The sequence below is a fragment of the Coturnix japonica genome, chromosome 6 (assembly GCF_001577835.2).
Source record: "Coturnix japonica isolate 7356 chromosome 6, Coturnix japonica 2.1, whole genome shotgun sequence".
NCBI lineage: Eukaryota > Metazoa > Chordata > Aves > Galliformes > Phasianidae > Coturnix > Coturnix japonica.
In genome coordinates, this window is record NC_029521.1 from 238,961 (window position 1) to 254,488 (window position 15,528).

General features: G+C 38.0%; 1 protein-coding gene across 2 annotated transcripts in view; it reads right to left on the minus strand.

The window, feature by feature from the left end:
• The window catches only part of BICC1 (BicC family RNA binding protein 1), a 91,590-nt gene that overhangs the window by 39,938 nt on the left and 36,124 nt on the right, over positions 1–15,528 (minus strand). The window contains exons 1-2 of one of the 2 annotated variants that reach the window (XM_015866003.2): positions 9,060–9,167; positions 6,991–7,060 (exon numbers count right to left, since the gene is read on the minus strand). In XM_015866003.2, the coding sequence (XP_015721489.1) occupies positions 6,991–7,060; positions 9,060–9,101 (112 nt within the window). In that variant the 5' untranslated portion in view covers positions 9,102–9,167. Of the gene's footprint in view, positions 1–6,990; positions 7,061–9,059; positions 9,168–15,528 lie in introns of those variants that run through there. The other variant, XM_015866001.2, reaches the window with a different exon arrangement.

Below are 15,528 nucleotides of genomic sequence, written 5' to 3' on the forward strand. Positions count from 1 at the left end.
TGCTGGTCAGCAGCTGTGAAAACAGCTCTGTCTGCCTTGACTTTGTTTCTGGCAAAAGTGGTTACTGATCTTTACTGTTGGAGCACTTGGAAGAGGCACAATCAAGCACAGCTTTATCACTGCTCACACCATAGGGAATAGGGTTGTTCCAGGAGTATGGTGACCAAAAAACATCCTGTCTATTGCTGCTGTCTGAAGGTGCCTTGAGATAATGCACCAGAATCTTGTTCCCACTAACAGAGGAGGAACAACATAGAAACACACAGATAGGCCTGGGTTGGAAGGGACTTCAAGGACCATGAATCTCCAACCCTCCCAGCCACAGGCATGGCCACCAACCTCCGCATTTAATATGAAATGAAGATGGATCAGGAATCAAAACTGACCAGAATTATGAAAGATTACTGCTGTTTGCTGCATTAGCACATCCGAAGTATTTGCCAGTTCTGTGACACAGTATCACACCTTACAAGGTGGGGCTGGCTCCACATTTATCACTGACATGAAGTCAACCATAAAATGCATGACTGCATTTACAGAAACACAAACTATTGACCACTATTACAGAAGTTGTATTCTTTACTATTGCCTTCAAACTTGAGAAAAGCCTTTGCTATGTGATAAATCTGCTACTGGGAAGCAATACAAGCAATTGCAGCACATGGAACTTTGTTTTCTGTGTCATTTCGTACCGGTTTTTAAAGGTTCTCTACAGTTACAAGCAACAAGACTCATTTTAGAAGTGAATGATGCTATAGGACTCCTATGATAAGACTCCAGGTGATTATAAAAGATTAAATGCTTGAAGAACATCCATGCAGTTCACACAAATTCCCTACAAAAGCAGCAGTCACTTATCTTCAAAGAATTAAGATGGTATCAAGTGCCAGTAAGAAATTTAGCCTTTGTAAGAACAAGTTTCTATACAACTTGAACTACTTAGGAAGTAAATAACGTATAATTTTTAGTAAAAAAGTACACTCTGATGTTGTAGCTCAGGTTCAAACATAGAAGAGAACACCCCCCCCCCCTTCCCAACCTGAGATTTATAAAGCAATTCACCAAGTATATACAAAACAGATGAATTTGAAAGAGTTTATGGCCTCAATCTGAAAAAAATACCTCAATCTACATAAAGAAGCCTGTGAACACTCAAACTTACTGTGTGTATTCACAAAAGAGAGTTGCTTATCTTCTTCTACTTACATATACACTGGCACATATGGTTTTATTCTGGGCTAGATTCATACTCTCCATGAAGAATTCAGTAACTCCCCACATTATGCTAACAGCTATGTGGCTCATACAGAACAAGGCTAGTCTGAAATACTCTCTTACATTTAGGAAAGGACCAAAATAGACTAAAGATTTTTTTTCCCTGGTCATTTTACGTGATGCCACATTTATATATCTAGATTTAAAACAAACAAATAAAAAAAAAACCACAAAAAAAAACCCTAAAAGTAAAATTAAGTCCCGTTTCCTCGACATCCATTTCTAGGAATGCTTTTAGAAATGCTCATATAACATTGTACAGAATATAAAAGTGATGGAAGCAAAATCACAGACACCTATTTTAATACATAATTCTTACTGCTAACATCAAATCTGTTGTCATAATTACATATAGGGTTTTGGGTTGTGAGACCCAAAGGCAGTTGTCAAACATATAAGAAACAGCACCACCATGCCTGCATCCAGAACAAAAAGGTAAAAATAGAGTTGAGCTCAATGGGTCTAAATTAGCAGATGTCATGTTGCCAGCACCACAGGTTTTCCAGCTACTTACAAATTGAGTTTTGTTCTAATTTAGGTTAAAAAGTGAAGCTGACACAGTATATAGTTACTGTAAAAAACAGAGCAACTAATCTCTCTGCAGCCAATCAGTCATACAAGAAAAATACAGAATAACAAAGCCCCATGACAGCTGTAAATATGCTAAGTACGAATAACACATAGAAGTAATGCTTGAGAAAAGGAAAGCAATAGATTTTAACCTCTTGATCTTCAACAGGCATGGTTTTCTCTTTCCCTTCATGCATATAGATGCACACATGTAGCACTACATTATATATTTAAACTGCAAGGTCATCAAGTCTTGTAGCTGCCAAACCACTGGAAACAGTCTACAGTTTTCAACATAAGCTGTTATATAAGACAGAAGTAAGTAGTCTAAACTATTAGGTAATCTTCAGTTACTTTTATGCCTGTTTGACTAAACTCAGACTTGGCCAAATTCTTGGGTAAAACTGCAGTTTATATAACTGCTCTTTGCAAACATGCCAGCTTCTGAAGTACACCAAGTCTCCCGGTATTTAGAAAGATGATTATTTAACTTACAATTTAGTAGCTCTGGAACCCTTTTAGTATTCCTGCATTCTCAGTGATCACAGGAAGTAGAGAAAACTACTAGTTTACCCCAACTTTGCATTTATTACAAATTAACAGCAATGTAGTGAGGAATTCCTGTTTGGGAGTGCCAGACCATTTCTTTACGCCACACACTTTTCACAGTACTGAAAGTTCCCCATTGGCTGCACCAATGTCTCAGTTCTAAGCATATTTGAGGACTAGGCCCATTTCTCTTCTGCTATTACATCTTGGTACAGAATAGCAAGTGTAGTTTGTAAAGGGAGGAAACAAATAGTCAATTGAGCCTGGTAAGCAGCTCTCCTCCTTTGCCTCAGGTAATGCTGCATGGTCACCATGGGCCACGTGTCAAAGGAGCATGAAGAGGGAGCAGTCGTCTATGGAGGAGATGTGACGGATATAGCACTCAACTTCAGAACACATGCAGAACATCCTTGCCTTACCTACGCCCCAGTTACTTCCAAACGAATCAGCTCACTGACTCACATGAAGATATTCTGTTCAAACACAACCATTCCTGTTTCACCTGCATCCATGATAAACTACAATACACAGTTCTGAGGTGTCGCCCAGCTTTTATGCCGTGTGTTTTACTGAAATCTCCATTTGCGATCAGCAGTCTCGCCTTTGTGTGAATCTGGGTTTCAGCTCAGTCCAAATAGCTGCAGTGGTCAGAGATGCATTTGCATGTTATGAAATGAAGTAATCCCTCCAAGGAACATGTGTAAATTATGAAGTGTCTGCACATGTGACACTAAAAGCTGGCAAACAAAACGCTGAACTGCTCATATGCAAGCCAATCTCCATATACTGTGTTTTATTACCAGAAGTTCAGAAACACTGGATTTTCCCTGTTCTCTTAGTTTACTTCACATTTCCTTTTATCACCTTTTGTAATCTCCCCAAGTGTTCCCTGCCTCGACTCTTTGAACTCACTCCTGCCAGGTGTCACTGATTTTCCAAATGAAGCTATCTGCGGGCCGGTTGTAGGCCAAACGTTACTACAGGGCTGCCTGTGCTCTCTCTTGAAATGCAAAGGAACAGAGGAAGAGAGTAAAAACACTAAGAGGAAGAATCAAGAGGTGAATGTGCATGAAATCTAAACTCTAAAATCCCACCCATTTACCCAAGTTCCTAGAGAGCACCTTAAACTGCCAACATGTGCTACTGCTATCATGGTTTTCCACCAGCTAGCACTGCTTCCATGCATTAGGCATTATAAGTTCACTCAACGACGTAACAAGAAAGACTGAGAAATAAGTGAGGGTTCAAGCAGCCAGCAAATACACAGAAAGACATATCCAACAGTAAAAATTACCTCTAGTTAGTCTTAATCCAAGCTGGTCCCTTCATATGACAATATAAACAGGAGCAACAGCATAGCAAGGAAAGCCAAACAGAACAACAGGATCAAGAAGAGGGCAGAAGTATTTGGAATGGGATAAAATAAAACATTTTAGATCTATCACCTAGAGTTTCATGCCCTGCTGTGGACTTGAGCATTACTGAATAAACCTTTTTCAAGGCAATTAACAGCATTTCTAAGCAGCATTAGCCATACTAAGGGGCAGACATACGTTAACTGCAAAAGGGCCAACAAAAAAAATTCCTCTGTCCCAGTTAGATCTGTAATTCACTAAACTTGGAAAGATCTGAAACCTCCAGAAGATTAGTTCTTGGCCCGCCCTGAACTCCAGCCCTTGCATCCCAGAGGCACATGGCTCAGAACATAAATTCCGGTTGTTTCAGTCACTGGCAGAGAAGAATTGGGCATCACAGAAGCTATTTCACAATGTTTTGCTTCCATCTCTAAAGCCTGAATGATAAGGAATCTCTTCGCAGACGTGAACAAATAGCTTTCTTAAAGATGCTACTGGATGACTATCTGTTTGCCTGTTTTCTAAACATGCATTTCAAAATGCTTTACCCTCATCACTTAAGCAAGACTGCAGCATCTGGTATTCATTAAAGCCAGGAAATTCCTGTTTCGGTCTCTATGTAACTATTGAGAGCTGATAATTGATTTGTGAATTCTAGTCTTTGTAAAGAGTTATTCTAGCAGTTTCATACTGAAACAGCATTTTTAATTAACAAATGGTTTAAATTCTATACATTATAAGTGCAGACACAAGTACTTTGCAATTCAAAAATCTTAGAAAACATTTATCGAGCCTGAATGAACCCTGGTTACAAGACACAACATACAGCATTCCACAATCATTACTGTAAAAGTTGTAGTGAGTATAACATGAAATAAAATTTAGCAGTTTAAAGGTTTCTACCCTGAACGTTTCACTTTTGTCATCACAGATTTCTCCTCACAGGATCAGCATACAACGCAAGGGCTTGTACAGAACTTCACCTTCAGAACCTTTCTGAACTTCATTGCAGATAGATTGCCTACAAGCTTCAACTCTTGTGCTGTAATAAGAAAAAAGCTGTATGCTGTCCTTCCTGGAACAGCATCAACAACCTCAAACAAAAAACTGACAACAGCAAGAAAAGGAAATACTTCATAGTAGACTTGCCATGACAGAAGCAGCACAGACTTAAATCTACCTAATGACTTTGTTTTATCTTCTGGGACAAAACACTGTGAATAACCAAAAGTCACATATACCAAGAGACTGTGATGCTACTGAAATTGCTGGCAAACTTGAAGTTATATTGAACATTATATGAAGAATGGGGTTAAATTTGATTATGCTAGGATACAAGACACCGCTGGGTTGCAACACTGCGCATCAGTAATTGCTTCTCCCTCACTGAATGACTGCTAATCAGGCACTCTGTTTCCAGCCAAGGAGATGGCAAAAGATAGTATGCTCTCAGAGTTCAAGTCCACTGAGAGCTGGCCAGTTATTTGTTTCAGACTCCCGACTCAATCCCAGCATCATTAAGCAATGCTGGAGTATGTTAAACACTTAGAGTATTTTCCCCCATATAAACAGCTGCTGTAGCCACAGATGGAAAGTTACAGAATTGCAAACAATTGACACCAAATGTAAACAGAGTATATAAACTACTTTTTATTTCACAAGAAATGGGAACCTCTGGGTTAAGGGGTTCCTTGTACACAGACTGTAATTTACTATTTTAGGTGTATATATACACACAACAGCCCAGAATAAAGCCAGCTAGAGACTCGAAGCCTTCTCTCAAGAGCCAACCTGCAGCTCTCAGGCATTTGAAACATTTTTAGTAGTTCAGCATACTGCTCGAGTGCCTCATTTGCAGCCCATCGCTATCTAAAATTTCTTTTGGCATGATGGCCTTCCAAGATAACCACTCCCATTGAAGAAGCACTCAGTATACCCAGCTGAATTACACATTTCTTTTCCTCTTCTATTGGTTTTCGATTGTTAGCAGCTCATAACTTGCAGCTATTTTATTTCCCCTGGGATTCAAATTCATTCTACGGACTTACAGAGCCTCACAATCTAACATTATTTTATCTTGGCGATAAAAAAGAAATAAAAGAAAATAAGAGTTAAATTTACTTAACCTACATTTTTAATTACCAATCCAGAATTCCAGCCAGCCAACTCTTATCCCTCTTCATGGCCTTAACCCATGCTTTTCAGCTTTGGAACAAGGCTGATTTAACTTGGCAAGAAAAAACAATGCAAGCACTGCTTTATTTCTTTCTCTCCATTTAAAAAAATTTAAAAAAAAGCTACCATCATCCAATCATCATCTTTCTCTGCCTTAGTTTCCTGAACAACTTTTACTTTGCTTGTATTTGCAGCAACTTAGTCCCACATATAAATACACATGCACAATAACAGCATTTTTTTCCAGCCTGAATTCTTGCTCCATTTTCCCTTCTCCGGTTCTTTTTTCCCCCTCTATACAGGTGGAAAATTCATACATACTTCAAGAATATGCAGAATAGCACCTCAGAGACCGAATCTCACTTTACACCATGTTATTAAACCTGAATGTTTCTGAAGAGATTATTTTTCTTCTCATAAGACCTTCTTCGCTTACAAAGTTTGGCTACAACTCCACCAATACATAAACAAACCAGCAGTTACTTGAACTCCACTTTCTCGAGTTTAAATATGTATCAGCCTGAACAAAAATATAGGCAAGGTTGAAAAACATCCCTAGTTTCATTTCTTTCTCTGCAGAGAAAGAAGTCTCACTGCTATCCGCTTGCATTTCTTTAAGAACAGAACCACAAGGCAAATTTCAGGAAGACCATCCCAACAGAACTCTCAATAAATTTTAGTAGGTTGAACTTCTGTAAGAGGCACAACTTCCAAGTGATAATACCAGCCATTAGTGAGGAACAACCCTTATTTGGTTTCTTTATGAAACTAAAGAAGCATAGACTTTCACTGTCAGGAATACAAATGACATATGTTATCTTAACTGGGTTTAATCAACACACATCTTCTCAGACTATAAAGACAAAGAAACAAAACTAAGCAGGAAGAGGAGACCCTCTAATATACATTACCAGGAAAATGAACTAGGCTTGGCTACAATAAAAGAAACCACTCAGATTAGATGTAGAATTACACAGAAGCAAGAATGAATGCAGAAAACAGAAATACATCAGTGTTGATCAAGTACCTGCAGAAACACAGGTCGAAAATGTCAACAAAACTGTACCTTTTTTTGATTTTGCTCCAATCTTCAACTTCGATGGCCAAGCAATCTGTGTATTTGTTTCTTCCATAATCTGTGAAAAAGAAAGCATTGAAGAAAAATTAAAGTTTATGCTGTTCTCCTACAAAAGATAGGAGTACACTCTGACAATACAGATTACTATAGACAATCATTCTCTTGCTGCTATTACCCATAGCTGGCACGATTAATTGACTTGTATCACTGCTGATTTTCTTGAGAAGGCTCTTAGGTGACACACAAAGCTGATCTCTGCTAATATCAAACAAATCCTATGGGCAAATCAATCACCATAGAATGCTTTGGGTTGGAAGAGACCTTTAAGATCATCTTCTTCCAACCCCCTGCTGTAGGCAGGACACCTCCCCTAGACCAGGTTGCTAGTCAATAGCAACCTGCAGCATAATGCTGCTCTATTGTTTCCAAGAAGTTCAAGACCATGTTAGCGGCCCCAGAATGCTCCAAGCCCACCTCTGAGCAAATTTCTAAAGTCTTTCAAATAAGCAAAAATACTCCTTAAGTTACCTTCAATTGTTTTCTAAGAAAAGACCACAAAATTCAAAACAAGTCCTTTGAGATGTCTAAAGATGTAGCCATTTGCCTTCGAAAGTTTTCTGCTGTTGGGTGTGGTTTTGTGCCTCATCTTGACCTGAATGCAATGTTTTATTTATCAGGTAGGCTGCCCAGTATTTAATCAAACAGTGTAAAACCTAGCTGTATAATCTCATGATAATTGACAGAAAAAAGGAAACTCTGCAAGCACATATGCACCTCAAAAGCCATGTGATCATTTGGCTCAAGAGAAACTTCAGCTGCATTCTTTGCTTTAGAGAAAAATCTACCATGCAGAAAATATTTTGCTAGAATTTAATAATGACAGTTATAATGCATTACGAAAACATTCAGCATTAACATGGAGTCAAATGACACTAAAGGCTTCACAAACTGAAATTCAGTTCTAAAATACATTGGCCATGTCTCTACTGAGACTAAAACACACTTCCACATTGAGATCTTAAGCAGTATGATGGTGAAACACCTCCCGCTGCACTAGAGATGGCAGTATCTGATCAATATGAGTACCAAGATAGTACTTTACCTGAACAAATGAAAAAGACCTGCCCATATTAGTCCATAACAAGATGATTATGTAAAGCTATCATGAAAACACACCTAGTAAAAACAAATACCATCCCAGGATGGATCAAACATAGTGTTTTTAATAAGTTAGCAAATTATAGAAGATTAAGTTCTTGAAGTTTTATCTAGATTAAGTAGCTCAGTTCTGTTGGTACACAGACAGAATTTTGCCCAGTAGCAAGAGGGTCCTTGTTCCTTCGAAAATTTTAGTAATCAGTTTTCACAGTTTCACTACTATCATTTAGTAACAAGTACATGAGTGCTCGTCATAAATTTATGCAGTAAACTAGGGAAAACACACATTAATTCAGCTCTTCTAATATACACCTGATTTACATAAGTAGGAAAGACAAAAGAAAGAACAAAGAGCTTTTCAGATGGCAGCTCTCAGGGCTCCTCCTCCATAAAAGAAGTTTAATTTCTACAAAAGCAGAGAAAAAATAGGAATATGTTCTTTGGATAGCTCATACAAATGACAATTATAATAAACCAAACATGGATATTATCCAAAAAAGACAACTTGCTCATGATGGGGGTGAGGGAATCAGATGAAGCAATATATTGTAACATTTCTAGTCATTGGCAAGAAACACAAGCAATAATAAAAAATAATAAGTCCAAAATAATTAAAGTCACTTCCAGGAAGAAAACAAACAAAAATCAGCTGCATTACGAACAAATTTTCAACAGCAATACAGATCAAAATTAAGGCAGACTTTGCTAAAAACTCCTAATTCTTGTCTTCTCCATTCAAATCTCTACTACACCACAACAACTTCCAGATTAGCACACCACATGGAAAAACTGTTAGATCTCATTATACTATATTTTTTGCCTTCTGCAACTATTAGTTAATAAATTACAGCTGAAATAAGACATTTCCAGGAAGATGAAATTCTATAAGCGACATATACCTGCTTCTCACAAATTTCCAGTCCAGATGTGAAAAACACCATTTCCAAGAATCCACTTGTTTATCAGAGGTCTTCAGGCCAGGTTACTCTTAATCGTACAGCAGGAAAAGAAATAGAAGATAGCAAGGAAGAACTGAAAGGAGAAGAGAAATGCTGAAATAAATAGGAAAACAGAACAGAGTGAAAGAAGTTCCAACATCAAGAGGACTACAATAGAAGAGGCAAAAGAGGACGGAATAACATTTGTCTTGAATAATGCTCATGTCCCACCAGTACTGTAACCTCACATAGCTGGGAAATTTGTTAAAGAAATTAAACCCTTCATACTTCAATAAACCAAAAGAAAACTGAAGTCAGCTACTTCAGAGATGCACACATTCTGAGGACATACAAAGATACACAAGATCTTCAAAGGAAAAGGAGCTAACTACCAAGCTCTGAGATTTGGCTAACCAATACCTTCAGGCTCTTTTCAGAACGCAAGCCTGAGAAGTACCATATTAGATGAAAAAGAAGGTTCACAAATTGGTGACTACAAAGATAAGTTTATCTCCTGTATCAAGCAGTTATGCAGAAAAATGTGTGGATGCTTTTAAATTATGCGCATTTATTGATGTTTAACCACAATCAGAGTACTGTCAGCTTTGAACTCTAAACAGTAAACTTAATAAATTCCAATCTGAGCATGATTATCTTTTCCATATGTTTGAAAATTACATATTACATAATAAATTGTTTCTGCTGCACAATTACTTCTTCACCCATGAAAATAACCTCTTCTCAATTATTTTGAGATTCATAACTACCTAAAAGGGTTTGCCAGGAAAGTAACTTGTTACATTTGAAAAATCGGGGTTTTCATAGGAATCCTTAAGAAGGATTTGAGCTGTATGTCAAAAATAAGGCCCATGTACTACAAACAGACAGCTAAGGAACATTTACGAAGACTGAAACCACAAAAAGTGGTATTTCTTTAATTTTTTATTAAACACTTACTGTAACAGCAGGAATGCCACAAAGCTGCATAAGAAAAAAAAAACAGCTGCTTCTTTTCCAGCTGTTAAACTTGAAAATTCAGCATATTATAGATGACTGTTACATCAGCTTCAAATTTTATTTTACCACTCCAACCAGTTTTAAGTGCCCAAAAGAGTAAGGCAATATTACCCAGGATTTTGTTGTTGGTTATTTTTCCCTGAAACAAACTTGGAATCACTCCATAAAAGCCTCAATTTCATGTTGCAATGGAATATTTTATTAGTGAAAACTTGGTGTTACACAACATACCCTGAGAACAGCAGTGCTGCTCTCACATTAACAAAACAGAACTTGCTCTGCAAGCAATACATGTACATACACATTTCGTTAGTACAAATACATCAGTTATAAAACAGAATTCAGTCAAGGGATAAGTATATTTAAGTTCCTGACCATCTAGACTGCTGAAGATCACCTCTGGTCAGCTTTACCTTCTTTTTACATTAAGTAAGTAGCCAGGTTTGCACTAATCTATACTACCTCAACCCTGAAGAATCAACTGACCAGAAGGACTAAGCGCATTTGTCTGAAAAGAATTAATCACACAGCAAAATAATCAAGGTGGTTCTTCTCAAGAGAGGATCTCAAGTTATTTATCCCTATCTTCTTCCTTGTCCCCTTCCCTAGAGGAAACGGTGGCATTTATATAGGCAAAAGATACAAGTAATACACACAGTGGAAAACACATAAAAGATGACACAAGATCTGGGAGACGCAATCAAAACAGACAAGGCCGTGCCCTGACACTAAAAACCTGGCTCTAGTTGCAGATCACTGTGTCTTTAAGAAGAAAAAAGTAAAATAGAGACTTCCAGCTCAGACAGTTGGAGGAAAAGCTTTCAGCCTCCAAGAACTGCAGCTACTCTGGACTTATTTGAGAAATGTATGGTTTAAACTCTTGGAGAGTTTTTACATGAAAATAGCTGATTTTGGATGGAAGCTGGAATGCTCTCAATGCAAAGGAACAATGAAGCAAAACTGCATTAAAAAACACAAGCCTTTTCAGAATTCATATGAAGTAGATGAAGAAAAGGCTTTTCTTTACTTATAAGTGGTACATTCAGTGACAGCAGTTGTTATAATTTGCATTAACCAGACTTTTAAGACAAAAAAAGTGAGAATGAAGCAAAGTTGTGTCACCGACCTACTCCATGAGCAAAACTTGCATCCACTGACATTCAGTGATACATGATGAATGTTCATGGAGAACAAACAGTGGGTAAGAGCACAGTGAGGTGGTACATTTCAGCAATGGTGACAACCACTTGAAAGCAAGCCAAGTCCCACATGGCTATGATGCATAGCTGTCACATCACAAAATGAAGAGCATCCAGTCAGCTCACCTGCACAAATCTGTGGACTATGGTCAGGGAATCATACGGAGCTGAGTACCAGCTTCAGTGCATTGGAAATGATGGGGGCAGTGTTGCAATATCACAAGGCTTGTGCCCGGTGAATCCCATTAATGCTCACACAGGAAGAGAAAGAACAGCATATGTAAGTTTATCAGGTTCTACTGAACCAATACAAGGATGAAGGTGACAGTTCCCTGGATTGCATCATTACTGGTGACAAGACATTGCGATATGATGTCATCATTACAAGCCAGCATGAAAACAGCAGTCCATGGAGCAATGACATGAATTCTCCATCAGAGAAAAAAGATCAAGATGCAGCCTTCAGCACATAGAGGGTTGTGTACTGTCTTTTGGGATAGGAAAAGGGTGATTTCCTGGAACCAGGACAAACCATCACCTCTGATCACTATATCATGACACTGACCAAGCTTAAGGTTTGAACTTCCAGAGTCAGACCAGAGAAGGCAGCAACCTTTCCCTTGCAACACAATAGCATCAAGTCCCATACAACCTGGAATACTGTGGAGTACGATGCCAATCTCGGCAGGACTCCCATTACATCCACCATATAACCTGTATTTGGTGCCTTCTGACTTTCATCTGTTTGCGCTGATGAAAGACGGATGGCGTAGGCAACATTTTCCTACCAACAATGCTGTCATAACAGCTGTGAAACAGTGGGACATCTCCACTGATGCAGATTTTTATGAGCGCAGCATGAGTGCTCCGCTACATCGCTGGCAAATACATATAGCTAATGGTCGTGACTTTGTTGAGAAAAGAGCGTCTTGTGGCTGAGAATTCACTCCCTCAAATAATGGTATTGTGCTCTTAGTATCTGTTGCAGTTTCCATGAAAACAAATACAAGCCATTACTTTCAGAGTAATGTACAGGCCTTTTTAAGGCACAGAGCACTTAAGCAATGAACAATTATAGGTTCAAAAAGTAACTTCAGCATATTCAATTCCAAATCTAGAAAAGTACATGTATCGCAATCTACATTTAAGAACTTTTTATTTAACATACTGGAATAGGTTTTTGCAGATACTTTTTTCTTTTCATGCTATTAAAAACAGTCTAGAAAGCAGTTAAATTGCATGGCCACTGGTAGCTCTTATTTGTTTGTCCAGGCAGTGTTTTGAACAGCTGAGTTCTTGGCTTCAAAGTCATTTCCTTCTCGGTTTTCTACTTCAGGCATGAAAAAACACACATCCCAGTAAGGCTCAGATCACCAACAAAACCCCAGATACGTTTACATGGTACTTCAGCTTTCATTGCCTTCGAGCAAGGAGCTGAAATGGTAACCTATAGCACAGTTCTAACTGGCCCCTAAAATTCTGCATGCTTAGTCTTGTGTCAGTAAGAAAATGACTCTGCTGAGAGGTCTAAAACACAATCCAAATCACTTTCAAACAAAGGACTTGGAAGGAATCAGATGTTCAAAGCTGAATCTCTTGCTCAGTGGCAACCATGGCAGGCCTGTTGGTCACAGGGCCCAAGGGAACCTGCACTGGAAGCTTTGTCTGTCACCCAAAACAGCACTGAACTTGCATGAATATAAGAATTACTGCAACATACCTTGCTTCCAACTACCAAACAATGCAAGTTAACAAGAAGCACTTCATTTTCCTACTTAGACTGTTTCACAGACCAACATGCATCATTTCTGATAACAAGACGAGGCACTTCGACAGGCTTTGCAATGACAAACATTACAAGCTCAACATCCTGCATGAACTAGTTTTAGTCACAAACTACAAGAACCACCAGCATTCCAATACAATTGAAGATATTAACTACTGACAAAACATTCCAGTAAGCAGAGACAACATAGGCAGCAAACTCCCCTTTTGGTTTGTCACCAATAAATAGAAACCCCTTCTCCAACAAGAACTATCTCCAGCATTCTCAAGGCTAGAGGTAAAGTTACTCCCTGCCAAGTCACTAATGAAGGCAGGTTGAGCAAATTCTGAACAAGTTCAACTGAATAACTACAGGCTATCACATCCATGACAACTGAAATCATTCTTGTCTCTGAGGCAGTATAAAAATGGATGTGAAGCAAGGGAAGAAACTTAGAAAACATACAATGTGATAACGCATAAGCAGGACAAGGATTCAGTCCCATTTGTGCAAGGTTCTGCAAAAAAGAAATTGGAAAAGGAGCCTTCCAGGTACAAGAAGATGAACACACAACTCTTGGAGGGTGGGGAGGAGCCATAAAGGCTTTCCTGTATTATTTTCCAACAGCTAAAAACCCCAAATGTTTTTACAAACCACCTGTGTGCAACTACTTGGCTAGTCCTCCTGCAACTTTACCTGTCTTGGAAAAGGGAAATATAGAAATGATTTTACAGACTATCATCTGGGATCCCCTACATGGCTAAGGTTAAATATTGGCAAAGAGAAATATTTTTTCATGATTCCACTGTGAGTTATTTATTCCAGGATCAGAGGAATTTGATCTTCACATATGAATTAGTCCATTTTCTTTCAAATCATTTCAATTTAAAATTACCATCATTAAGAGCCAAAACAACCTCATTCAAAAATGGTCAAAGAGTTTCAAAATTTTCCAGCTAATCTAGATTCAGGTATAAAAATGCAACAAAAAACATCTCTTTCCAAGTGACATTTCTACAGTTTCCAGCCAAAAACTAAGCAAAAATATGAACATGCTTTCCTTTAACTTCTCATGACCCATAATTTTGTGGTCTGCATGTACAAATGTTGAGACACTCACAAACAAGCAAACAGGATGTTTTAAAGGACAGATTAACTCCAACAAAACTCATCATCTTCAGATGATTTTTCAATGACCTTTTAAGAATCCATTCTTCACATAATTATCAAGAAGGTAATCACATGCAGAATGATGAGACAAGGAAGTTCAAATTAGAGAACAAGATGAACATATCAGGCAGTGTATTAATTTCGTCATAGTACTGATCAATGGATATCAGCTTAAATACTTAAGCTATTTAACATATAGCAAAGTAAGGCAGTTAAGGTAGCACTTGAAAACAAGATCAGCCTTAGAACTTAAACTTAAAGGTGATAAATGAAGACTCTCTTAATGAGAAAGCTGAGGAAGTGGCCTAGAAGCTTATGGCTGTGGAAATTAAAATCATTCCCTTTTGCACTACGATAACAGTACCGTCAGATTAATAGAGAGAGTGAAAGAGAACAAGCTCAAGCAGCTTTTTTTTTTTTTTAAACCTTCAATTTACCTAAAATGAATTGGGAAAGTGATTCATAAAACAAGAGTCTGCTAAGTACTGTTGCTGCATCAAAAAATAGCACTAAACAAACCTTTCGCACCAGTAACACCAACTGAACTCCGTGCTTATTTATCTTATAAATACAGCAGAGAAGAAAGTTATCTATCAATTGTGCTTAATTACAGAGAAGCATTTAAGCCTTTCCTTGACTTCCACGTTTCTCTAGCCCTCTACTGAAATATTAATCCAAGGTTATGTTTTTCTTTTGAATAAACAGCTGAAACTACATATAATCTTTTTTACTCAGAACACAAAATAAGTTATAAATGTATCTGTGCTACAACCTGAATTCTAAGCAAGTAATAGGAGGAAAAAGCAAAAATTTATCTGAGAATATTGCTTCACAGTGACATCCCACAACATGCTGAAGGAAGAGTGATTGGCAACCAACTCTTTTCCCCTCAAGTAGAACAAGCCGTTCCCTTCCTACATATAATCCAGAACCCTGTGTATGTTATCAATGTGCATCATTCTCACTCACCTCCTCTTTCAACAGTTTTAGAGGAAGAATAAAAGCATTTCAGGGTCAAAAATCCTCCTTCTGAACTTTCCAATTAAGCATCTCAGTGGGGACAGTAGTGACAAACTTTTCCTTTTGTTGCTTTAAACTGCAGGAGAACTTGCACAGAATCTGAAGTATAACATTAAGATTACATAAAAGAGGACATCAATGAAACTGATTTGTTTGGTCCTCATGCTGAGCTCCACATCATGAAGCAATTCCTCACTCCATTAAAAGGATTAAAATGCCCTCTCCTGACAGAAGGAGTTAAGCACAACAGGATCAGCAG